The sequence below is a fragment of the Pelobates fuscus genome, chromosome 3 (assembly GCF_036172605.1).
Source record: "Pelobates fuscus isolate aPelFus1 chromosome 3, aPelFus1.pri, whole genome shotgun sequence".
Taxonomy (NCBI): domain Eukaryota; kingdom Metazoa; phylum Chordata; class Amphibia; order Anura; family Pelobatidae; genus Pelobates; species Pelobates fuscus.
The window spans coordinates 266,771,985-266,793,210 of record NC_086319.1 but is presented as its reverse complement, the minus strand read 5'-3'; the positions used below and the strand labels follow the sequence as shown (position 1 = coordinate 266,793,210).

At 40.6% G+C, this 21,226-nt stretch overlaps 2 protein-coding genes across 2 annotated transcripts; both read right to left on the bottom strand.

Annotated features, from left to right (window-relative positions):
• Window positions 1-821: 821 nt before the first annotated feature.
• LOC134601755 (olfactory receptor 5V1-like) lies at window positions 822-1,745 on the bottom strand. The gene has a single exon (XM_063446256.1). The coding sequence runs from the start codon at window positions 1,743-1,745 to the stop codon at window positions 822-824; it is 924 nt and encodes a 307-aa protein (XP_063302326.1).
• A 13,357-nt stretch (window positions 1,746-15,102) lies between these two features.
• On the bottom strand, window positions 15,103-17,337 carry LOC134601754 (olfactory receptor 1E16-like). The gene is made up of 2 exons (XM_063446254.1): window positions 17,316-17,337; window positions 15,103-16,047 (listed from the first exon to the last, which is right to left on the bottom strand). The coding sequence occupies exon 2, from the start codon at window positions 16,030-16,032 to the stop codon at window positions 15,103-15,105; it is 930 nt and encodes a 309-aa protein (XP_063302324.1). The 5' UTR covers window positions 16,033-16,047; window positions 17,316-17,337.
• Window positions 17,338-21,226: the final 3,889 nt, after the last annotated feature.

Here is a 21,226-nt window from a genome sequence, read left to right as displayed (position 1 = left end):
GGTCTCTGAGGACAGATGTCAATCCATATCTGCCAAGTGACCCTATGTAGGGGGAACAGTCTCTATTCTGCTCTGTGTCAGTGTGTATCATGGTCTCTGAGGACAGGTGTCAATCCATATCTGCCAAGTGACCCTATGTAGGGGGAACAGTCTCTATTCTGCTCTATGTCAGTGTGTATCAGCCAAGTGACCCCATGTAGGGGGGATAGTCTCTATTCTGCTCTGTGTCAGTGTGTATCATGGTCTCTGTGTCATGGTCTCTGTGTCATGGTCTCTGTGTCAGTGTGTATCAGCCAAGTGACCCCATGTAGGGGGAATAGTCTCTATTCTGCTCTGTGTCAGTGTGTATCATGGTCTCTGAGGACAGGTGTCAATCCATATGTCAAGGTGTCAATATGTCATATGTCAGGTGTCAATCCATATCCATTGTGATTTAGGAATGTTAGGTGATTTATGCCCTTTATGGATTAAAACCAGACTCTGCATCAACTGTGTAATTTTCCATTGGAGTTTTGCCATGGATCCCCCTCTGGCATGCCATAGTCCAGGTGTTAGTCCCCTTGAAACAACTTTTCCATCACTTTTGTGGCCAGAAAGAGTCCCTGTGGGTTTTAAAATTCACCTGCCCATTGAAGTCAATGGCGGTTCGCCCGGTTCGCCCGTTCGCGAACGTTTGCGGAAGTTCCCGTTCGCCGTTCGCGAACTGAAAATTTTGTGTTCGCGACATCACTAGTCACACATGTCATGTGTCCTTAAGGGGTTAAAAGTAATCACAAAGGCTCAGTTGGTATCCTCTGTTAGATCTTGTTCCTGTTTAATAATCACAGGTGTTTAACCATTATGTAACGCTTTATTGCATTTTTTACCTCTTTGTTCCTTAAACTGTATATTAGAGGGTTCAACATGGGAGTCACTGCTGTATATAATATTGAAAACACTTGGTCTACATCCTCTAAATGTTCTAAAGGTGGTCTCATATATAGCCAAAGAATAGTTCCATAGAAAATAAAAAGTACAGCAAGGTGGGATGTGCAAGTAGAGAAAGCTTTTTTCCTGCCCTCAGTTGAATTAATGTGCAGGATGCTGATTATTATTTTAATATAAGATATTACAATGAGCAAAAATGGACAAAGTCCAAAGAGAAATGTTTCTACATAAACTACAATATAAAATCCAGAGTCTTCACATGAGAGTTTTTCCAAAGGTTTAATGTCACAAAAGAACTGTTCCAACTTATTCGATTTACAGAAGGATAAAATGGATGCAAAACCAGTTAAAAATGTGCCATTGCCCCATCCAGATACCCAAATGACTAAAAATATAAGGATGCATTTTCTTTTATTCATAATAACTTGGTATTGTAGAGGAAAGCATATAGCAACATAGCGATCATATGCCATGGTAGAAAGCAAGAAAATTTCAGTGCCACCTGTAAAAATGAAAAAGAATAATTGGGTAAAACACTGTTTTAAAGATATTGTGTTATTCCCAGTTAGTAGAATGTCCATCAGTTTAGGGAGTGTGACTGTTGTGTAACAGATGTCAACAAAGGACAAGTTGAAGAGAAAGTAGTACATGGGTGTATGTAGCTGAGTGTCCATATAAATTACAGTGATTATCACTAAATTCCCAACGATTCCAAACAAATATGTAAGTAAAATAGCAACAAAGTAACTTTCATTGTCTTTTGTGCTATTTAAAAATCCTGAAATATAGAATTCTTTGAAAAATGTCCGATTCTCCATCAGCTTGTAGTAAGCCTATGGAAACAAAAGTAAGTATTTAATTTGTCTTTCAACAATTTGCATGACTCTAATGTTTTTTTGCATTTGCTATTGAAAATGTAATGGATGTTAAGAGTGGACAAATTAAGAAAGTAAAAATATTCTAAGTCTAAAGCAATATTATATTTCTTTTGTTTTTAAAAATACATTGTCATTGAAGGCTTGGTCTCAATTGCATAGAAACACAGGTTGTGAGAAAAATGTGTGTTTAAGTGAACCTTTCAGAAAACTAAAAAGTCTTGGTTAGTAGTCTTTCATATCTCCATCACCTAACCAGAATGCTTATCATAGGTTAAAAAAATATGGAATAAAATATATATTTCAGAATATAAGTGGAACTTGAATGAAATTCATTATTTTCACATTTAGACATAATCATGATAGTGTCACCAGTGCAGTGTGATGGAAACTGTAGTTATATACAGCTTGCATACTGTTTGTAAATTTAGACTATTAAAGTCTATCATTTGTCAGTACTAAAGTGCATATTTTTAAAATGTTTGTCAGGTAATTGAATACATGATAATGCTTTGATGGTAATAATTGATAAATAATCAATAAAGGGACTCTAGAATGTCAGGAATTGACATATAAAACTGATGGGGATATTGGCAGAGAAAAAGGACCAACTCTTCATACCTTCTATCTATAATTCTATTTTAAAGTATATAAAACAAAAATATCTCAGTGATTGAATGTGCAAAATATTTGTATAAATACTTACTATTAGTATTGATTATGGATAGCAACTTCAAGATTAACCCATATTTCAAATTAATATCAAACTATAAAACAATACTTTGCACAGACGTTAATATCTATTTTGAAATGCAAGGAATAATAGGAAAAATGTACAGTTGAAATAACCCAATTACTAATTACCTGAACAGTTTTTTTCTTTTCAAACTGTTTCTTCTATGAATGGTTTCCAATGTTATTGCCTTATTATACAATTTTCAATATCAGCTACAATGTCTTTCCCATGTTAATAACAGAGCCAATAGTTGACCCATATATCACAGAATTTCAGTTGTATGGATGTGGCATGCAACAAAGAAGAGAATATATAATCTCAGAGTAATGGAAATATAATTATTATGTATTAAATTACACTGTATCTAGGGGAAATGGTATTCCCCTACCTTCCACTGCCCTGAGAATATACCTATTTATGAAATTCATAACAGTGAATGTCATAATGATGTTAGCTTTTACTCCAATAAAATACACATATTTGTTTTTAGTGATGTCTCACATGTACAGCAATACCTCCATGCCCAGATTTTATGGGGTTTTGGAAAGATACAGGGTCAATTATAGGGCTTTCCCCTTTTCAGTTTTTACTCATTAAAATGTTCCATATGGCAGTTTAGGGATGAAAATTAACCCCATCATGCATACCATTTGCAAAAGTAGACAACTGTTGTGGCTGTGGCTTAAAAAATGAATAGTAACCTTTTAATTAATATACAATAATTAAACAATAAGTTACACAATTAATATTTGTATTGTTCTTAATATTATTGTCCAATATGTGTAAACACATACACAAAATGTTGTTATACTAAATGTCAATTTACTATCAGAATTATAGCAAGTAACAGGCTATATCAGATTATAAAGGTAACAATGAACAGTACAATACAATACAAAACATGAACAAACTAAAAAATACAAGTTACAAAATGTCCCCAGCCTTTGGCTTGGGCTAAAGAGTCAGCCAATGGTCTACATCCTTGGTACCTTACAGAGCCTGAATCATGTTTTTATTCCCAGTGGGATGCTTTCTGAGAGGTAACTTCCTTAGTACGCTGGCCTGTGATGTCACTGTTAGAAGCACATGGCACAAGGAAACCCTATAATGGAAATTAATCCTTCATACTGTCCCCCAGTAGTGCCTCTTAATCATTAACTAATGATGATGCTTTATTTATTTAAAGTCATTAAAATCAAAACAACAACGCAGTGTATTTAAAATGTGATATGTCCAGTATTTTTTAGGAGCTGCTCTCAAACCCTGGCCAAAGTTAGCATTCTTATTGTTTTTTTTAACATTTTTCAGACAAACTGCCCTTTCACTGCTAATATCATTGTCATGTTAAATGTTACTGTTTTTAAAAGCTCATATTTGTGTTCAGCAAAATTCATATTTGTGTTTAGCAAAGTCTTGTGAGTTCAACTGTACCCTGTTGTCCAGGTTTTATAATGCTTGGAAACTTACAGGGTCACATTTAAGGCTTTTCCATTTAATTTTTTACACATTGAAATTTGCCAGATTGGTTGCCTTTGAGACTATATGGCAGCCCAGGAATAAGAATTATCCCCATCAAGACAAACCATTTGCAGAAGTAGATAACCCAGGGTATTCAAAATGGGGTATTTACAATCTTTTTTTTAGTAGCCATTTAGTCTCAAACTATTAGTATTTATATTTGTTTTGGTTTGCATTTTTCACATTCAAACTGCACTTTCATTGATTATGATGATCATCATCATATGCATTTTACTGTTTTTTTTTTTTTTTAATTCTTTATTTTTTTCAGTGCAAGAAGTGACAGACAAGTTTATGATGCCACAACAGCATTAACAAGCATATTTTGAACATTCATTTAAGTACAGTGTCATGGAAGAGTGTTGCACTTTTTTAAGTATAAGAAACAGGCTGAACTACAGGTATAACCGTAAGAGGCAAGATAAAATCAAAACATATGCATAGCTAAACTTGTTCGATAGATTCAGTGACATAGTATTCAGATTATTCTGACTAGCTGCACCCTCTGTTATATAGCGAGTAAAACCAAAATGTCTACTCTTTTAGTATTACTCTAGGCATGAGAAGCGTGGCACACTGGTAGACATTATTAGTGATAGGTCACAGCAGACTTGAAATATTCTTTAGGTGGTTGGTGTGAGCGCTTAATTAGCCTGTCGTGTTATCCACTAAAATACGAGTATTAACCCAAGTTAAAACACAGTGCTATAACATGTCACAGGTGCCTAAGTCAGTGTACCATCACATTCAACATAAATACAAATTCGTAATTATACTAGAAATGCATAGAGTGCAGAGGTAGTGTAAACTATATCAACTGGCATTTTTGGTAATTGATACCACTGGGCATGAGAGTGTACATATAATGAGCTGGTAGCCTAGATCGTCAGGTAGAAGGAGCTGCATCTTATTATCAGTGAGTTCAGCCTTCACCCTTCATATAATGGACAATATCTTGATGAGAGTAAGAACGAGGGCCCCCACAAGCTATACCCCTCCATTCCCCAGCCAAGATACCATCCCAGGGACTGATTCCACAAGTCCCTTGTTGAATGGCAGGTAGGTCTTGGTGCCCTGTGTAAGGCTTTTCAATCACGCGGTGGCAAGAAGCCTTGGATGGATAGAGACGACGAGTGTGGGGGAGTCCCATAATGTTCCGTGGTCCAGGAAGGTAGCGGTTCAGGGCTGGGTTGTGCCGGCTGGATCTATGCTGTGTTCGAGGCATTTTCCTCCGGTTCCCTGCTATCAGCACTGTGTCAGAGACTTGCCCGGCTGGTCTTTGCTTCGCTCTGTGTTGCGGTGGGTCAGACTGAAGCGAAGCCTCCATGAAAGCACTTGGTCGTCTTTGCAGATCTCAGACTGGCAAGGTAGATGCGCCTGAGCGGTGGGTTATATGGGCCCAGAAATCTTGGCAGACTTTGTCGAATCTTGTCTCGAAGTCTTGTACCCAATCCCTGGTCTCTGGGCATGCCTCACTGAGCAGAAATGGCGGCCTGTCGGCCATCTTTGAGTCACCATGCAGCTTCATGACCGGCATAGTCAAGTGGCCACTGGTGCTTCGGTAGTGATCCCAGTGGGGACCTGGATATCCCCCACCGGTCCAGAGGGGGGAGGGGCGGTGACAGGGCACCAAGGAGGTCATTTAAGGATGCTCGGTCCCAGGCGGGAGATCGGCCGCCTCTCCCAGGCTGGAGGCCTGCTATCTCGGTGAGTCACAAGGCCAGACTGCTGATTATGCCTGTGCAAGCGGTAATTTCGGGATTCTTAATGTTTCCTCCATGAGAGATGCGTTCTGTGCTTGGTTTAGAGCTTTTTGCGGCTTAGTGATCGTTGATATAGCAGGTTTAATGCTTATTTTTGCAGGAGCTGCAGGCAAACACGTCTGACCTGCTTGAGAGTCAGGCCCCGCCCCCCGCATTTTACTATTTTGAAACACTCATAATTGTGTTCAGGATAGTCTCCTGATATATATATATATATATATATATATATATATATATATATATATATAATGTATTTCCAAGTGCATTTGATATTCACCCCTTAAGGACGCAGGATGGAATTTTTCCGCCATTGCAGTCCTCCCTTTAAGGACCCACTGTTACTAAACTTAACCCCAGATTACCGTGTTTGAGGCAATCGTGGGGTTAATGCTCCTGCAGTCTGCCTCAGTCTCACTGCTCCGGCCAATGTAATCGCTCTAACCGGTAGTACCATTCCAACTACCTTTGTGGGGTAGTTGGAATAAGCAGCCTGCTAAAATACTCCAAAATAGAACACAGACCCATCAAAACCATCTATGAAAATTAACACTTAACAATCTGAAATAGTCACGTCTCTTTTACACTAAGGTAACTTCAGTAGTACTGTCTATGTCATGCATTGGCATATTGTTTTACTCAGAAGAGGTAACTGAGCATAATTTGGGGGTTTTATGACAGTGGCACATATCAAATGTATGAAATACTCAGTAAAAATGCAAAATGCCATTTTTTTCTCACCACAAAATTGGACATAAATTGGTGAAAAAATTACAGCAAGTTAAGATACCATATACAACATATAAGATACCCTGGAGTCTCTGCTTTCTCAAATGGAAGGCCTTTGTGGGGTTATTGAGCAGTCAAACTGCTTTAATGCAACAAAATGAGACCATCAAATCCCTCTATGAAAATTTTAACTATAGAAACTGAAATAGCCTGGTCTCTTATATGGCATTGTAACTATATATTAAAATCTACTTGGAATTAGAGGTGTGTGTGTGTGACAGAGAGAGACTCTGTGTGTGTATATGTGTACTTAGATCATATAAATTATCTCACAAAAGTAAGTACACCCCTCACATTTTTTGTAAATATTTTATTATATCTTTTTATGTGACAACACTGAATTAATGACACTCTGCTGCAATGTAAAGTAGTAATTGTACATCCTGTATAACAGTGAACATTTGCTGTCCCCTTAAAATAACTCAACACACAGCCATTAATGTCTAAACTGTTGGCAACAAAAGTGAGTACACCCCTAAGTGGAAATATCTAAATTGGGCCCAATTAGCCATTTTCCCTCCCTGGTGTCATGTGACTTGTTAGTGTTACAATGTCTCAGGTGTGAATGGGGAGCAGGTATGTTACATTTGGTGTTATCGCTCTCACACTCTCTCATATTGGTCACTGGAAGTTCAACATTGCAACCCATGGCAGAGAACTCTCTGAGGATTTGAAAAAAAAGAATTGTTGCTGTACATAAAGATGGCCTAGGCTATAAGAAGATTGCCAAGACCCCGAAACTGAGCTGCAGCACAGTGGGCATGACCATACAGTTGTTTCACAGGACAGGTTCCACTCAGAACAAGCCTCGCCATGGTCGATCAAAGAAGTTGAGTGCATGTGCTCAGCATCATATCCAGAGGTTGTATTTGAGAAATAGACGTATTGTTGCAGAGGTTGAAGGGGTCGGGGTTAGCCTGTCAGTGCTCAGACCATACGCTGCACACTGCATCAAATTGGTCTGCATGGCTGTTGTCCCAGTAGGAAGAATCTTCTAAAGGTTATGCACAAGCAAGCCCGCAAACAGTTTGCCAAAGACAAGCAGACTAAGCACATGGATTACTGGCATAGGCGTGCACAGCCTATTGCATTAGGGTGTGCACCCTAAAGCACAAACATACGCCGCGTGCATATGTATCTTTATAAATACATACACAAACATATATATACATGCAATATATATACAAATATACATGGGATGCAGTGTGTGATTGTGAGGGTTGCAGTGTGTGTGATTTTGAGGGGTGCAGTGTGTGTGATTTTAAGGGGTGCAGCGTGTAAGGGGTGCAGCGTGTAAGCAGGGCCGGATTAACATAGGGGCTGATGGAGCTGCAGCTCCAGGCCCAGGACTATGCAATAGGCCCATTTAAAAAAAAAATATGTAAAACATTTTTTTTAACTTTTTTATTTTTTACACACTACTTTAAGGTTTGCCACCTGAAATTGCCACCTGGTATTTTACTGGCACAGCTGGTATGTAAAGCTGACTGGCCGTGCTGGTATTGCAGTAATACCGGCAATACAAATGCAAATATTTTTCTCAGTATAAACGGAGATTACTCTGCAATACCAGTGCCAGTAGGGGTCACTGTGTGTGAAGAGAGGCAGGGATAGGAAGTTACAGCATCTCCCTGCCTCTCTCTACGCACTGATCCGCGGGAGCAGCTACACAGCACAGAGAGTCCAGACAGCAGGTCAGCCTGCAGAGACAAACTACAGTTCAGGTAACTGAATGATGGGGGGAAAGGCAGCAGGGAGACATGGGGACATTGAGACACTAGAGGTCCCTGGGAGACCTGGGGACATTGGGAAACATGGGGACACTGAGACACATGGGGATGTTGTGAGACATAGGGACATTGGGAGACACATTGGGACACGGATACGCTAGGCACACAGTGTCTCCATGTCTCCCAGTGTCCCCATGTCTCCCAGCCAGTGTCCTTAGTGTCTCAGTGTTCCCTATTCTCCCAGTGTCCCCTAGTGTCTCAGTGTCCCCTTGTCTCCCAGCAGGGAGACATGGGGACATTGAGACACTAGAGGACACTGGGAGACCTGGGGACATTGGGAAACATGGGAACACTGGGAAACATGGGGACACTGAGACACATGGGAACGCTGTGATACATAGGGACATTGGGAGGGACATTGGGACACGGATACACTAGGCACACAGTGTCTCCATGTCTCCCAGTGTCCCCATGTCCCCCAGCCAGTGTCCTTAGTGTCTCAGTGTTCCCTATTCTCCCAGTGTCCCCTAGTGTCTCAGTGTCCCCTTGTCTCCCAGTGTCCACATGTCTCCCAGCCAGTGTCCCTAGTGTCTTAGTTTCGCCATGTCTCCCAGCCAGTGTACCTAGCATCTCAGTGTCCAAATGTCTCCCAGCCAGTGTCCCTAGTGTCCCCATGTCTCTGTGTCCCCATGTCTCTCAGTGTCCCCATGTCTCCCAGTGTCCTATGTCTATGTCCACAAGTGCCCCATGTGTCTCCCAGCCAGTGTCCCTAGTGTCTCAGTGTCCCCATGTCTCCCAGTGTCCCCTAGTCTACCAGTGTCTGTGTTCCCATGTCTGTGTTCCTATGTCCCTAGTGTCTTAGTTTCCCAAAATGTCTGTGTCTCTAGTGTCTGTGTCCCTATTTTTCCCAGTGTCCCCATTTCTCCCAGTGTCCCCATGTCTCCCAGTGTCTCCATGTCTGTATCCGCAAGTGCCCCCATGTCTCCCAGTGTCCCCAAGTGCCTCAGTGCCCCATGTCTCCCAGTATCCCCAAGTCTCTCAGTGTCCCTGGGTCTCTCAGTGTCCCCTAGTATCCTAGTGACACGGGACACACTGAGACATGGGGACCCTGGAATAAATGGGACACTAGGGGACTGGGTGACATGGGAACACTGGGAGACTAGGGGACTGGGTGACATGGGGACACTGGGAGACTAGGGGACTGGGCGACATGGGGACACTCAAACACTGGGAGACTAGGGGACTGGGCAACATGTGGACACTGACACTGTGATACATAGGGACACTGATGCCAGGCTGGCCTTCCATTCTTTGGACAGACATGGCCCCTTTTTGGGCATGTTCACCCCTTTTGGCAGTTCTGGTCACATGATTCGTGTCAGTGGCCCACCCTTTTATCCCACCCATTGACTTCCTGCTTCACTGGACACTGCTATTAGGAGGTATGGATTTACTTGAAAGATGAAAGCATACATTAGAGAGAGATTAGCATAGAGTGTGTGTTTTCTTATAGCTGCCTCCTTTGAGTTTCCCTCCAACATTATCTCCATCAGACACATGGCGCTTGAGAGGTATGACTGTTTTAGTGTTTTTGGTCGATAAGATCCTGTAATTAGGCCCCATCATAATTATCAGCACCAGGCCCACTGGGCTCTTAATCTGGCCTGGGTGTGGGTGGTGGTGACAGGGTGGGGTGGCTGAGACTGGGGGTGGAGTGGCTGTGACTGGTGATGCGAGGGTGGAAGGGCTGTGACAGTGGGGTGTGGAGGAGCAGTGACAGGGGTAGGGGGATAGTGGGAAAGGAGCAGTGACAGGGGTGGGGGAAGGAGCAGTGACAGGTGGTAGAGGAGCAATGACAGGGGGTAGAGGGGATGGAGGGGCAGGGAAAGGTGGTAGAGGAGCAATGACAGGGGGTAGATGGGCAGTGACTGGGGAGTAGATGGGCAGTGACAGGGGGAAGGGCGGTGGAGGGGCAGTGACATGGGGTAAGGGGGGTGGAGGGGCAATGACAGGGGTAGAGGGGCAGTGACAGGGGGTAGAGGAGCAGTGACAGGGGGTAGTGGGGGTGGAGGAGCAGTGACAGGGGGTAGATGAGCAGTGACGGGGAAGGGGGTTGGAGGGGCAGTGACATGGAGTAAGGAGGTGGAGGGGCAGTTACAGGGGGTAGAGGGGCAGTGACAAGGGGTAGAGGGGTGGAGGAGCAGTGACAGGGGGTAGAGGAGCAGGTACAAGGGATAGAGGGGGGGAGGGGCAGTGACAGGTGGTAGAGGAGCAGTGATGGGGTAGAGGGATAGTGACAGGGGTTAGGGGGTGGAGGGGTAGTGACAGGGGGTAGAGGGGCTGTGTCAGGGGTTGGGGTGGAGGGGCAGTGACAGGGGTTAGGGGGGTAGAGGGGTAGTGACAAGGGGTAGGGGGTGGAAAGGCAGTGACAGGTGGTAGAGGAGCAGTGACAGAGGATAGAGGGGGTGGAGGGGCAGGGAAAGGTGGTAGAGGGGCGGTGACAGGGGGTAGGGTAGGGCGGTGGAGTGGCGGTGACAAGGGGTAAAGGAGCAATGACAGGGGGTAGATGGCCAATGACAGGGGGTAGATGGGCAGTGACAGGGGGAAGGGGGGTGGAGGGGCAGTGGAATGGGGTAAGGGGGTGGAGGGGCAATGACAGGGTTAGATGGGCAGTGACAGGGGGTAGGGGGGGTGGAGGGGCAGTGACAGGGGGTAGAGGAGCAATGACAGGGGGTAGATGGGCAGTGACGGGGAAGGGGGTTGGAGAGGCGGTGACATGGGGTAAGGGGGATGGAGGGGCAGTGACAGGGAGTAGAGGGGCAGTGACAGGGGGTAGAGGGGTGGAGGAGCAGTGACAGGGTTGATGGTGGAGGGGCAGTGACAGGGGTAGGGGGAGGAGCAGTGACATGGGGTAGAGGAGCAGTGACAGGGGTTAGGGGGCTGGAAGGGCAGTTGCAGGAATGAGAGGGGGTTTACCTTCCCTGGTGGTCCAGTGGGTGCCCTCTCTCGTCAGTCTGCAGCTCCGCCGGGAGTGATCTGCAGACCACATGGTGAGTCTCGCGATCTCCAGTCAGACAGGCTGGAGATCGCGAGACACTTCAGTCTGCAGCTCACTGCCGGCAGAGCTGCAGACTGAGGTTGGATCTCTGTCAGGGCAGAATGACAGGAGGGGCCTCACACCCGGTGGCATTGTGGGCAAGCCGCCAGGCCCCCTCCTGTGTCGGGTCCTCGGCCATAGACTGCCCTAAGCATAGGCAGTGCAGCACGGAGGTGTGGTTAGGGTGTGCCCAGGCACACCCGGCAGACCCCGTGCACATGCCTATGGACCCAACATGTTAGTCTGCCCTAAGCAAAGGCAGTGCAGTTCCGAGGTGTGATTAGGGTGTATGATTACTGGAACCATGTCCTGTGGTCCGATGGGGCCAAGATAAACGTATTTGGTTCAGATGGTGTCAAACGTGTGTGGTGGCAACCAGGTAAAGGAGTAGAAAGACAAGTGTGTCTTTCCTACAGTCAAGCATGTTGGTGGGAGTGTCATGGTTTGGGCCTGTATGAGTGCTGCCGACACTGGGGAGCTACAGTTCATTGAGGGTACCATGAATTCCAACATGTACTGTGACATACTGACGCAGAGCATGATCCCCTTCCTTCGGAGACTGGGCCACAGTGCAATATTCCAACATGATAACTACCCCAAACACACCTCCATTGCCTTGCTAAAGAAGCTAAAGGTAAAGGTGATGGACTGGCCAAGCATGTCTCCAGACCTAAACCCTATTGATCATCTGTGGGGCATCCGCAAATGGAAGGTGGGGGAGTGCAAGGTCTCTAACATCCACCTGCTCCATGATGTCGTCATGGAGGAGTGGTGGCCACACAAAATGTTGACACTTTAAACCCAATTTGGACATTTTCACTTAGGGGTGTACTCACTTTTGTTGCCAACAGTTTAGACATTAATGGCTCTGTGTTGAGTTATTTTGAGGGCACAGCAAATTTACACTGTTATACAGGCTGTACACTTACTACATTACATCTAGCAGTGTAATTTTTTTCAGTGTTGTCACATGAAAAGAAATAATAAAATATTTACAAAAATTTGAGGTGTGTACTCACTTTTGTGAGATGCTGTACATATATAAATATGATCTAAGTATATATAATAAACTGTAGATAATTTTTCAAACTTTATTTCCAGCTTGGCAACCCATGCAGTACCCCTGCAGACAGTTTATCTTACTGCCAGTCTGGCCACGTGATTGCAATATCAGAAAATCCCCCCAATCGTGATTGTAGCAGAGGATAAATATAACAGGGCAGGTCAGCTGTGATCCGCAGGGTGTACTATACTGCCCTGACGGCATTGTACGCCCACCGGCATTGAAAGGTTAACCTTATGAGTGACAACACTGATGAGTTAACCTACTAAACAGATCATACTGGTGACCTGAATTCTTCCTTCCACAATTCAAACTAGACAAGTAAAAAAGTGACTATAGCTGAGCTGGAGAATGTTTCCAAATCATTTATTTTGGTATAAGTACTCTGATCATTTTCACTTTTATTATTCCATAATACCTGTCAGCTTTACAATTATATTGCAAAAGCTAAGTAAACCATAATAAATAAAATGGAAATAACTTTTTATCAATGTATTTGCAAGGAATTTGTTTGCATAATTTATAGATAAAATTGTAATCATGTAAACCATGATTTAATAATTAAACAGAAGAACAGAATGAGTTTCTGGCACTAGTGATATGGGCGATGGAAGGCAGCTGGAGCAACCGAAACCAAGCTCTCTTGTCCTGTTCAAAGGAAGGATATGTATTAACAAAGGAATGGTGGGCACACCCGGTTGTCAGCCATATGCAATAGATTAAGGCAATTAATACAGATTAGGGTGCTCACTCATAAAGCCCTATTTCCAAAAGGCTACTACTACAATAATATTATACTGAAAAGAGGAGCACAATCAGCTAAAAGAAAAAGCACTTTATTGTACAGGAACACACATAACAGGTATCAAAAATCCACCTTTATCAAGGGTGCATGATAAGGCGGATAGCGCTGAAACGTTATGGGCTATTTGCTAACTTCTTCACCCTCCTCATGTGCTTTAACAGGTTCTATTGGTTTCGGTATGTACTTTTTGGTTAATACTCCCATACAGGTATATAAAAAAAATATATATATATTTCTGCATTTGTGGTAATACCACTCAGTCTGCATATTCTATATTGATTTTTCCTGATCTTTATCTCTTGTCTTAGTCAGTGCTTGCATATTTATTGTATATGTTTGACTATATTTATACTTTAATTTGACAGTGTTGATACCTGTTATTTGTGTTCCTGTACAATAAAGTGCTTTGTATTTTAGCTGGTTGTGCTCCTCTTTCAGTATAATATTAAAGGGAGGATATGTACAGATGTAGGGAGCAGCACCTAAGAAGGTCCTCAGAAGTATCCGATTATGGAATAAACCAAAAAACACAGAGAGAACTCATATAGTACAGTAGTGGTAAATATTAAGAAGAATAAAATAAATGCACTTACAACATGGCGAGGTTTCAGTAAGCTCTACTTAAAAGCGCTTGCACGGTACAATCCCCACCTGGGGATAAGATGTTGGTCTCTTGGTTCAATGTAGTGTAATTGTTAATGGTTTGTAAGTATGAATTTGGCTGTAAGGGCAGCACTGGAACATACAGTACTGTATGTCTCAGGTATTCGTGGTAAGTGAGGTTTACAATTCCAGGGAGCTGCACTTGGAAATGTAACCCCAACTTTCATCAGGTGACTTGAACACATATCTCCTGGTTCCAACTGTGGCTACAGCCACACAGAGTCCATCTACACAGTGATTAACAATGTTTATTCCCTCTTTATTATGGGGAGAAATTCCATGGATGATGTCAACATCTATGCAGTATGGAATTCTTAAACATGAGTGTTTTTTAAATAATGACTTAGATACAATTAAATGTTATCCTGATATCTTTTATTTGAGAAACCACTGAATATTTCTACATATCCCTTACTTATCGTAAATAGATAATGTACACAATAAATATAGAGGTCAGAGTGACTTTTATAATAATAAATTCACAGCAAATACACTCATTTACGATGGGATTCTTTAATCAGGATACGGCTTCAAGAGACTATTTGCATTTCACTTTTTTTATTCTTGTTTATCAATTTTTAAATTTTATAAGAGCATATTGTACAGTATTATCAAGCAGTACAAAGTAATAAAGAGATGTAACAGAACATAAATGCAATATAATATGTGGTTGGAAGCAGAACTGCATCCATCTGAGGTATTGCATGTATCAGGTTCTGAAAAATAAAAGCATTGGATACATGATTGTCTATTCATGACCAATTTAACAAACAAAAAAGTAGAATTTGTGAAGAAGTACTAATAGAAACAATCTAAGATAAATAGAAATTCAGATTACATTTTAAAAACAAGTGTTTCAAAGTAGTGTCACAGTATGATACTATATGTGTAGTTTATCAAGTCACATCAAAGTGGACCAAGTTTTACATTTAGCAATCCCTAAGAGATGGGATGGGAAATAGTCAGTAAGGTACATGTGAAGGAGCCAGGGCAAGATGTGATATTCCTGCCCATCACTGGAGCTGTGCCCCCTTAAATGGGTATTGGAAATTTGAAGAGCCAGGGGTACCAAATTTTATTGAAATGCTTCATAGTGTCATTATCAAAGCAGCATTTAATTTTTAACATATATTATTTTTTCAGTTTTTATCTGTATGTCTGTATTCCACAATCCTTTTCAGAGCCTCCTTAACCTCTTTATTCCTTAAACTGTAGACAAAAGGATTTACCATGGGAGTCACGACTGTATACAGAACAGAGAATATTGGATCCTGTTCTTCTGAATGATCCAAGGGGGGTCTCATGTACATCCATAGAACTGTACCATAGAACATGATAATGACTATGAAATGTGAGGTACATGTGGAAAAGCTTTTCATCCTACCATTTTTAGATCGAATATATAAAAGACTTGAGATTATTTTTGTATATGATGCTACAATTAGCAAAAATGGAAATAGTCCAAAAACCAGTGCCTCTCCAAAAATTACAATGTGGAATTTCACCTCGGTATGGGATATTTTTGCAACAGCTTTAATATCACAAAAGAAATTATTAATCTTATTTGAAAAGAAAGATAATTTTATAGCAAAAGTTATAAAAAAACATGCATTCATGCATGCAAATATCCAGGTGCTTGACAAGAACAGGATACATTTTTTCACAGTCATAATAAAAGTATAATGTAAAGGATAACATATAGCAACATAACGATCATATGCCATGATAGACAGCAAAAGAACCTCTGTTCCAGCCATAAATACAAAAAAGTACATCTGGATAAAGCAATGTATGAAGGATATAGAGTTGTTTCCAGTTAACAATATATCAAGCAGTTTAGATAGCGTGATAGTAGTAAAAAAAGCATCTGCACATGACAGATTACAGAGAAAGATGTACATTGGAGTCTGTAAGTGAGCATCAATAAATATTACTGTAATAATAACAACATTTCCTAACACAACAATCAAGTACATTGAGAAAAAGCCAGCAAACAGAAATGGTTGTGTCTCTCCTTTATTGAAAAATGCTACAATATACAAGTTCTTAATGGTTGTTTGGTTATCCATTAGGCTGTTGCCATTCTACAAGTGAAGAATACAGATGAAAATTTGAGAGATACTAGAATATTTGTTAAAAAATAATGTATACAGATTCAATTCTACTACTAATCTTGAATTAGAAAAGCTAAGCAGCAAGTTAACAGTATACCTACATTAGTATTTACTGCATTACAAACCATTCATAACAAGACATTTTATGTTTTTAAGCAATTTATTTATAGAAATTTTACTTATCTTATTTTATTGTAATTAAATGCTTTAAACATATTAGCAGAGGTTGAAACATTGCTGCTTTTCCCATAAAACTGCCTTATTTACACACTTTGAGTACAATCTTAGTGCTTCTAGTACTGACCTTGGTCTAACCAGTCTCAGGTCCAGCTAAGCACCTTGTTTGTTGAGGGAGTGCAGGAGACCCCTTGTTCCTACAGTGCTATATAATCAGTCCGTCTGTCTGTCTATCTATCTATCTATCTATCTACCTATGTCTTAATTCACCTCAAATTATCATATAAGAAAGAAGAACATTATTTCAACTAACCCATAAAAAGGAAGACTGGGCAGCTATGCAATCCATACTGGATTCTAAGATTGCTGACAATCTATAGGAGACTTCAGACACACATTTTAAAACATTACCTATTGCCATGTTTTGACAATGATATCTGTCTTAAAAATGATGAAGTACCCACTTTCCAATCTCTTTTCTTTTCTCTTACTTCTCTCCTCTGTCCCAAGTTCCATATTTGAAAACTTAATTGGATCATGCGCCATGTGCAGACAAGCGATCCCAACCTCTGTATATGAAGTAAATCCGCAGCTATGCTTATCTACTGTAAACATTGTATAAAGATATGTTTCCCATACGGCTGGATGACAAATGTATAAGCATGTTCCAATAAAAATTGTCAAATTTTTAAAAATGATGAAGTGAACTCATGCCCTCCTTAAATGAACTAATTGTAAAAGGATCAGGGTGCTTGGTCCCAAATTTTGTATCCACACCTGAACCTTTTACTAAGTAAATCTAATATCTGTGCAAAAATAAATCTATTGTGGAACAGATTTCAGGTGGTACATTTTTGTTCAGTTTGGTTGTATTTATTCATCATCTGTAAAAATATTTATTTTGGTAAATATTGTGAAAACATAGCTATTTTGATCAAAATATTTAATCCCTTCTCACTTCAATAAATATTGCAATCACGTTTTAACATCTGTTACACTACATTGTGCAAGACCTGTTTCACCCATTTTTCAATTCAGCTTTTAGAGAAAGTACGGCTTACATTTGGAGTGACGTGCAGAATATCCCAGCTTTTCTGTCTTTGGTTCTGAAGAAGAAACAAAGGAGTTTATAAACACTACAAACACTTGTCACTTTTAACCTCAGATGAATATTCCTTTAAGCCTAAGTGAAAAGTAAATTAATTGCACTAACATACTGTCCTGAGATTTGTTGGTAATCAAGACTTTAGTCTGCAAAACTTTATTGGCTTTTACTTTTAAAAGTTAATTTTATTTACATAATTATTCAGTAAAGTGTGAATTGCTGGGAATTGAAAGCAGATTAAAAGTGCATTTTTCAATTTAGGCTAAATCAGCCATATTAAAAACTTTCAATTCTATTTGCAGTTTGGCTATTTTGGCCTTAAATTTGAAATTTAATATGAATTTACCTTGGATTCCTAGCAATTCTTAAATTAATGAGTAATCTTGTAAGTAATACACCAAGAATTTTATATACATGTCAGTAGTGCAGAACAAGATGCAAAGAAGAGTTGGGATGTCTTTATAATAAAATCTCACCGAAATAATTTGACTGCAATTATCAAACATTATATTTCTGCCCTGTCCTGGGTGCTCGCTATATATAAGTAGCTATATCGTCATCAATTAGCTTGTTAAACATCAAAATCAGGAAGAGTCAGATCAGGTTTATACTGTCTACTGGGGGGGCACAGGTTGAAGTGATATTGATAGGTAGTCAGGTTAGATGACAGGAAAAGAGAAAGTTACTGTAGTTTAGAAAGCAGGCCCGGATGTGAGATAAATTGGTGAATGGCTGTCCAAAAGGCTTGTAGGTTCATGCAGTGCAACCACACATGTAAAGTGGAGCCTTCTGCAAAACCAAAGCACCATCATGTGGAAGAGGTATGAGGAAACATATTTTTCAATCTGCTTGGTACCATGTACCATTAATATCATGTTTTATAGTGTTTTTCCTGAAGTGTAGATGATTTTAGTACTTTTTTGGGGCAATTTAAAGATAGATTCCCAAATTCCCAATTTCATAGCTTATTTACAGTTTATACCAGATTTCCATTATTTTGCTGAGTTGGAATCTGAGAAAGGGATGTGATCTGAAATCAATTTGCATCAATTTCCAATTTGCATGGAGATCGGTTTACATTAAAGAGGTAAAGTTTTATTATGGCAGAGTTGTTCCCAAGCCATTATCGTAGCTGCGAGGTGGCATGGCCCATGTCTGAATTACAGTGTCATCTAAGAAATGATCATATCATTATATCATATCAACTTCCCAATCTATCAGATTAAAGAAACAGACTGGATAGCTGGTCTGATACCCATTGAAGCTGCACCATCTTTAGGAAGATATTTGGAGCCCCTGATGTACATTTCGCCAGTGGTGGCCCATCAGAGTTCTTTCCACACCCCTCATTGTTCTTTTTTTTAAGTTAATTGCAGTGTCTCTGGAACTACAATGTTTAACATTGCAGCACTAAGTGCAAAAGGGACATTGCACCCAGGCCACTTAAATGTGCTAACGTGGTCTGTGTGACTACAGTGTCCCTTTAAAGATCAGAATACAATATGTTAACACCATTATTGGAATTGCTAAAGATAGTGAAGTAGTACTGCTCAATTTAGTCTTGCATTTGTCCCAGATATTGAGTCGTAGAGCGACTGAGAAGGAGGCAGAAGGAACATGCTGTTGGACGTGTTTGGGCAACCATAGTATATTGCGGAGATCAAAAGGTGCTAAGGAATGTTTTTCCAGTTGTACCCATTGAGGAGGGGCTAAATTAAGTATGTGTGGAAGGGCTGTATCCAGTATCATGGCGTTGTAGTAGACAAATTGGACATTTGCAATTTGTCTTAGGTGCTTGTAGGAGTTTTTTTTGCCAATTCTAGGCATCCCACCTTCCCAAATAAATGTATTTGGTTTTGTTTGAACAAGTTTAAAATAAAAGAGTGGGAGCACGATCGGCAGTGTGCAGAACAAGTATTGAAATCTAGGTAAGATAGAAATCATATTATTATTATTATTATTATTATTATTATTGCCATTTATATAGTGTCAACAGATTCCGTAGCACTTTACAATATTATGAGAGGGGGATTTAACTATAAATAGGACAATTACAAATAAACTTACGGGAACAATAGGTTGAAGAGGACCCTGCTCAATCGAGCTTACATTCTATAGGAGGTGGGGTGTAAAACACATTAGGACAGGATAAAAGCAGCAATCCTCTCTATCCACAACAGAAACAGTGATGCCAACCTGAAGCAGTCATATACACTTTTCCAAACTATTATGTAATTTGCAGAACAGGTCTGCAGTGTTTTTAGTAAACATAATCCCCAGCTATTTAATACCTGACATGTGCCAGGTATTGTAACATAATATTGTCCACAAAGATGGTTATTTTTAATTCCCTATCTCCTTTCTGCACTCCAGCGATGTTAGGCTGGGCTCTAATGGATTCCAGCAATGATCCTAAGGCTATCACGTACAGAAGTGGGGAAAAGGGGGCACCTCTGTCTCATCCCATTTGAAATACTAAAGGGGGCTGATAGAAAGCCTGCCTGCAAAACCTGTGTTGTTTGATATAGAGAGAAAAGTCATAGGAGCTCAACACTTGTCTTGGGAAGGGCCAGCCCAGGCAGTCAAACACTTTTTATGCATCTAATGCTAGCAAAATACCATCTTGACTGCAACCCAGAGCTGTTTAAGCACAAAAGACAGTTTGCATTATTATATTATCTAGTGCCTGTCTTCCTAACACAAATACGGTTTGGTCATCTTTGATTAAAGATGGCAATAAGGCAGCTATTCTGTGTGACAAGATCTTAGCATATATTTTTGCATCAGTATTAAGAAGTGAGATTGGGTGAAAATGTTTACAGTTATCAGTAGGTTTGTCCGGTTTGGGAATAGTAATTATCATGGCTAATATATTTTCTGGTGGTAATATGCCACCTTTGATATACTTTGAGGAAATGAGGAGTCACGACCATGGCAAATGTCTTGTAGTACAGATTTGTGAGGCCATCTGTACCAGGTGACATACTAGAGGGCAGTTGATGAATAGCTGTCAAAGTCTCAGTTGCAGAGATAAGTCGTGTCAGGGGTTGTAAATGATCAGGCATAATAGTTGAGGCAGATAGACCGACTTCTATTTCCTGCAGGGACGGGGGAATATGTAAGTGAGTCTGCATGTAAATTGTACAATTTAGAGTAAAATTAAGAAAATTCCTGATGAATATCTAGAGGGACTAGTTTTTTGCCTCCATCCTCTCCAAGTACACATTCTACCCTGGAGCAAGATAACTTCTCTCTAAATTTATAAGCTTTTCCACTTGTATTATAGGTAGTTCCTGGCAATCTATGTATCAGATATTTTATTTCAGTAGCATTTAGGGAATGCAATTGCTAATACAGCGATTGCAGGTGGGCAGCCAGTTCTGGCGATGCATTGTTTTGCGTAGAAGGATCTGTTTGTAGCAAGTTAGTAGATCTGATTGGTGTTTCCTTTTAAAGTATGAGTCCCATCTTATAAACACACCTCTTTTGACTGGTTTGTGAACAGACAAAACAGACACATCAGATGTTTCTCCATCAGCATTTTGTTGAAAGTAGTCTGATAGATGTTTCTTAAAATGTCGATGAAAATCTTCATTAATGAGCAGGGACTAATTAAGTTGCGAGTTACCCTTACTAAGAAAACAGAAAGGAGTCTTGTAATTCCAGATATATCTGGCTGTGATCCAACGAGGTAATATCTCCAATAGAGCATGACTTGGATAATTATTATGCACCAAGTAGTGGAACGTGTCATGCTTTGTGGGGTGGAATATCCTCCAGGTATCATAAAAGCCATTTAGGGAAATCAGTTTGTGAAGTTCTTTGTAAGAAGTCATCAGTTGTTTATTCCTATGGCCTGTAGGTATG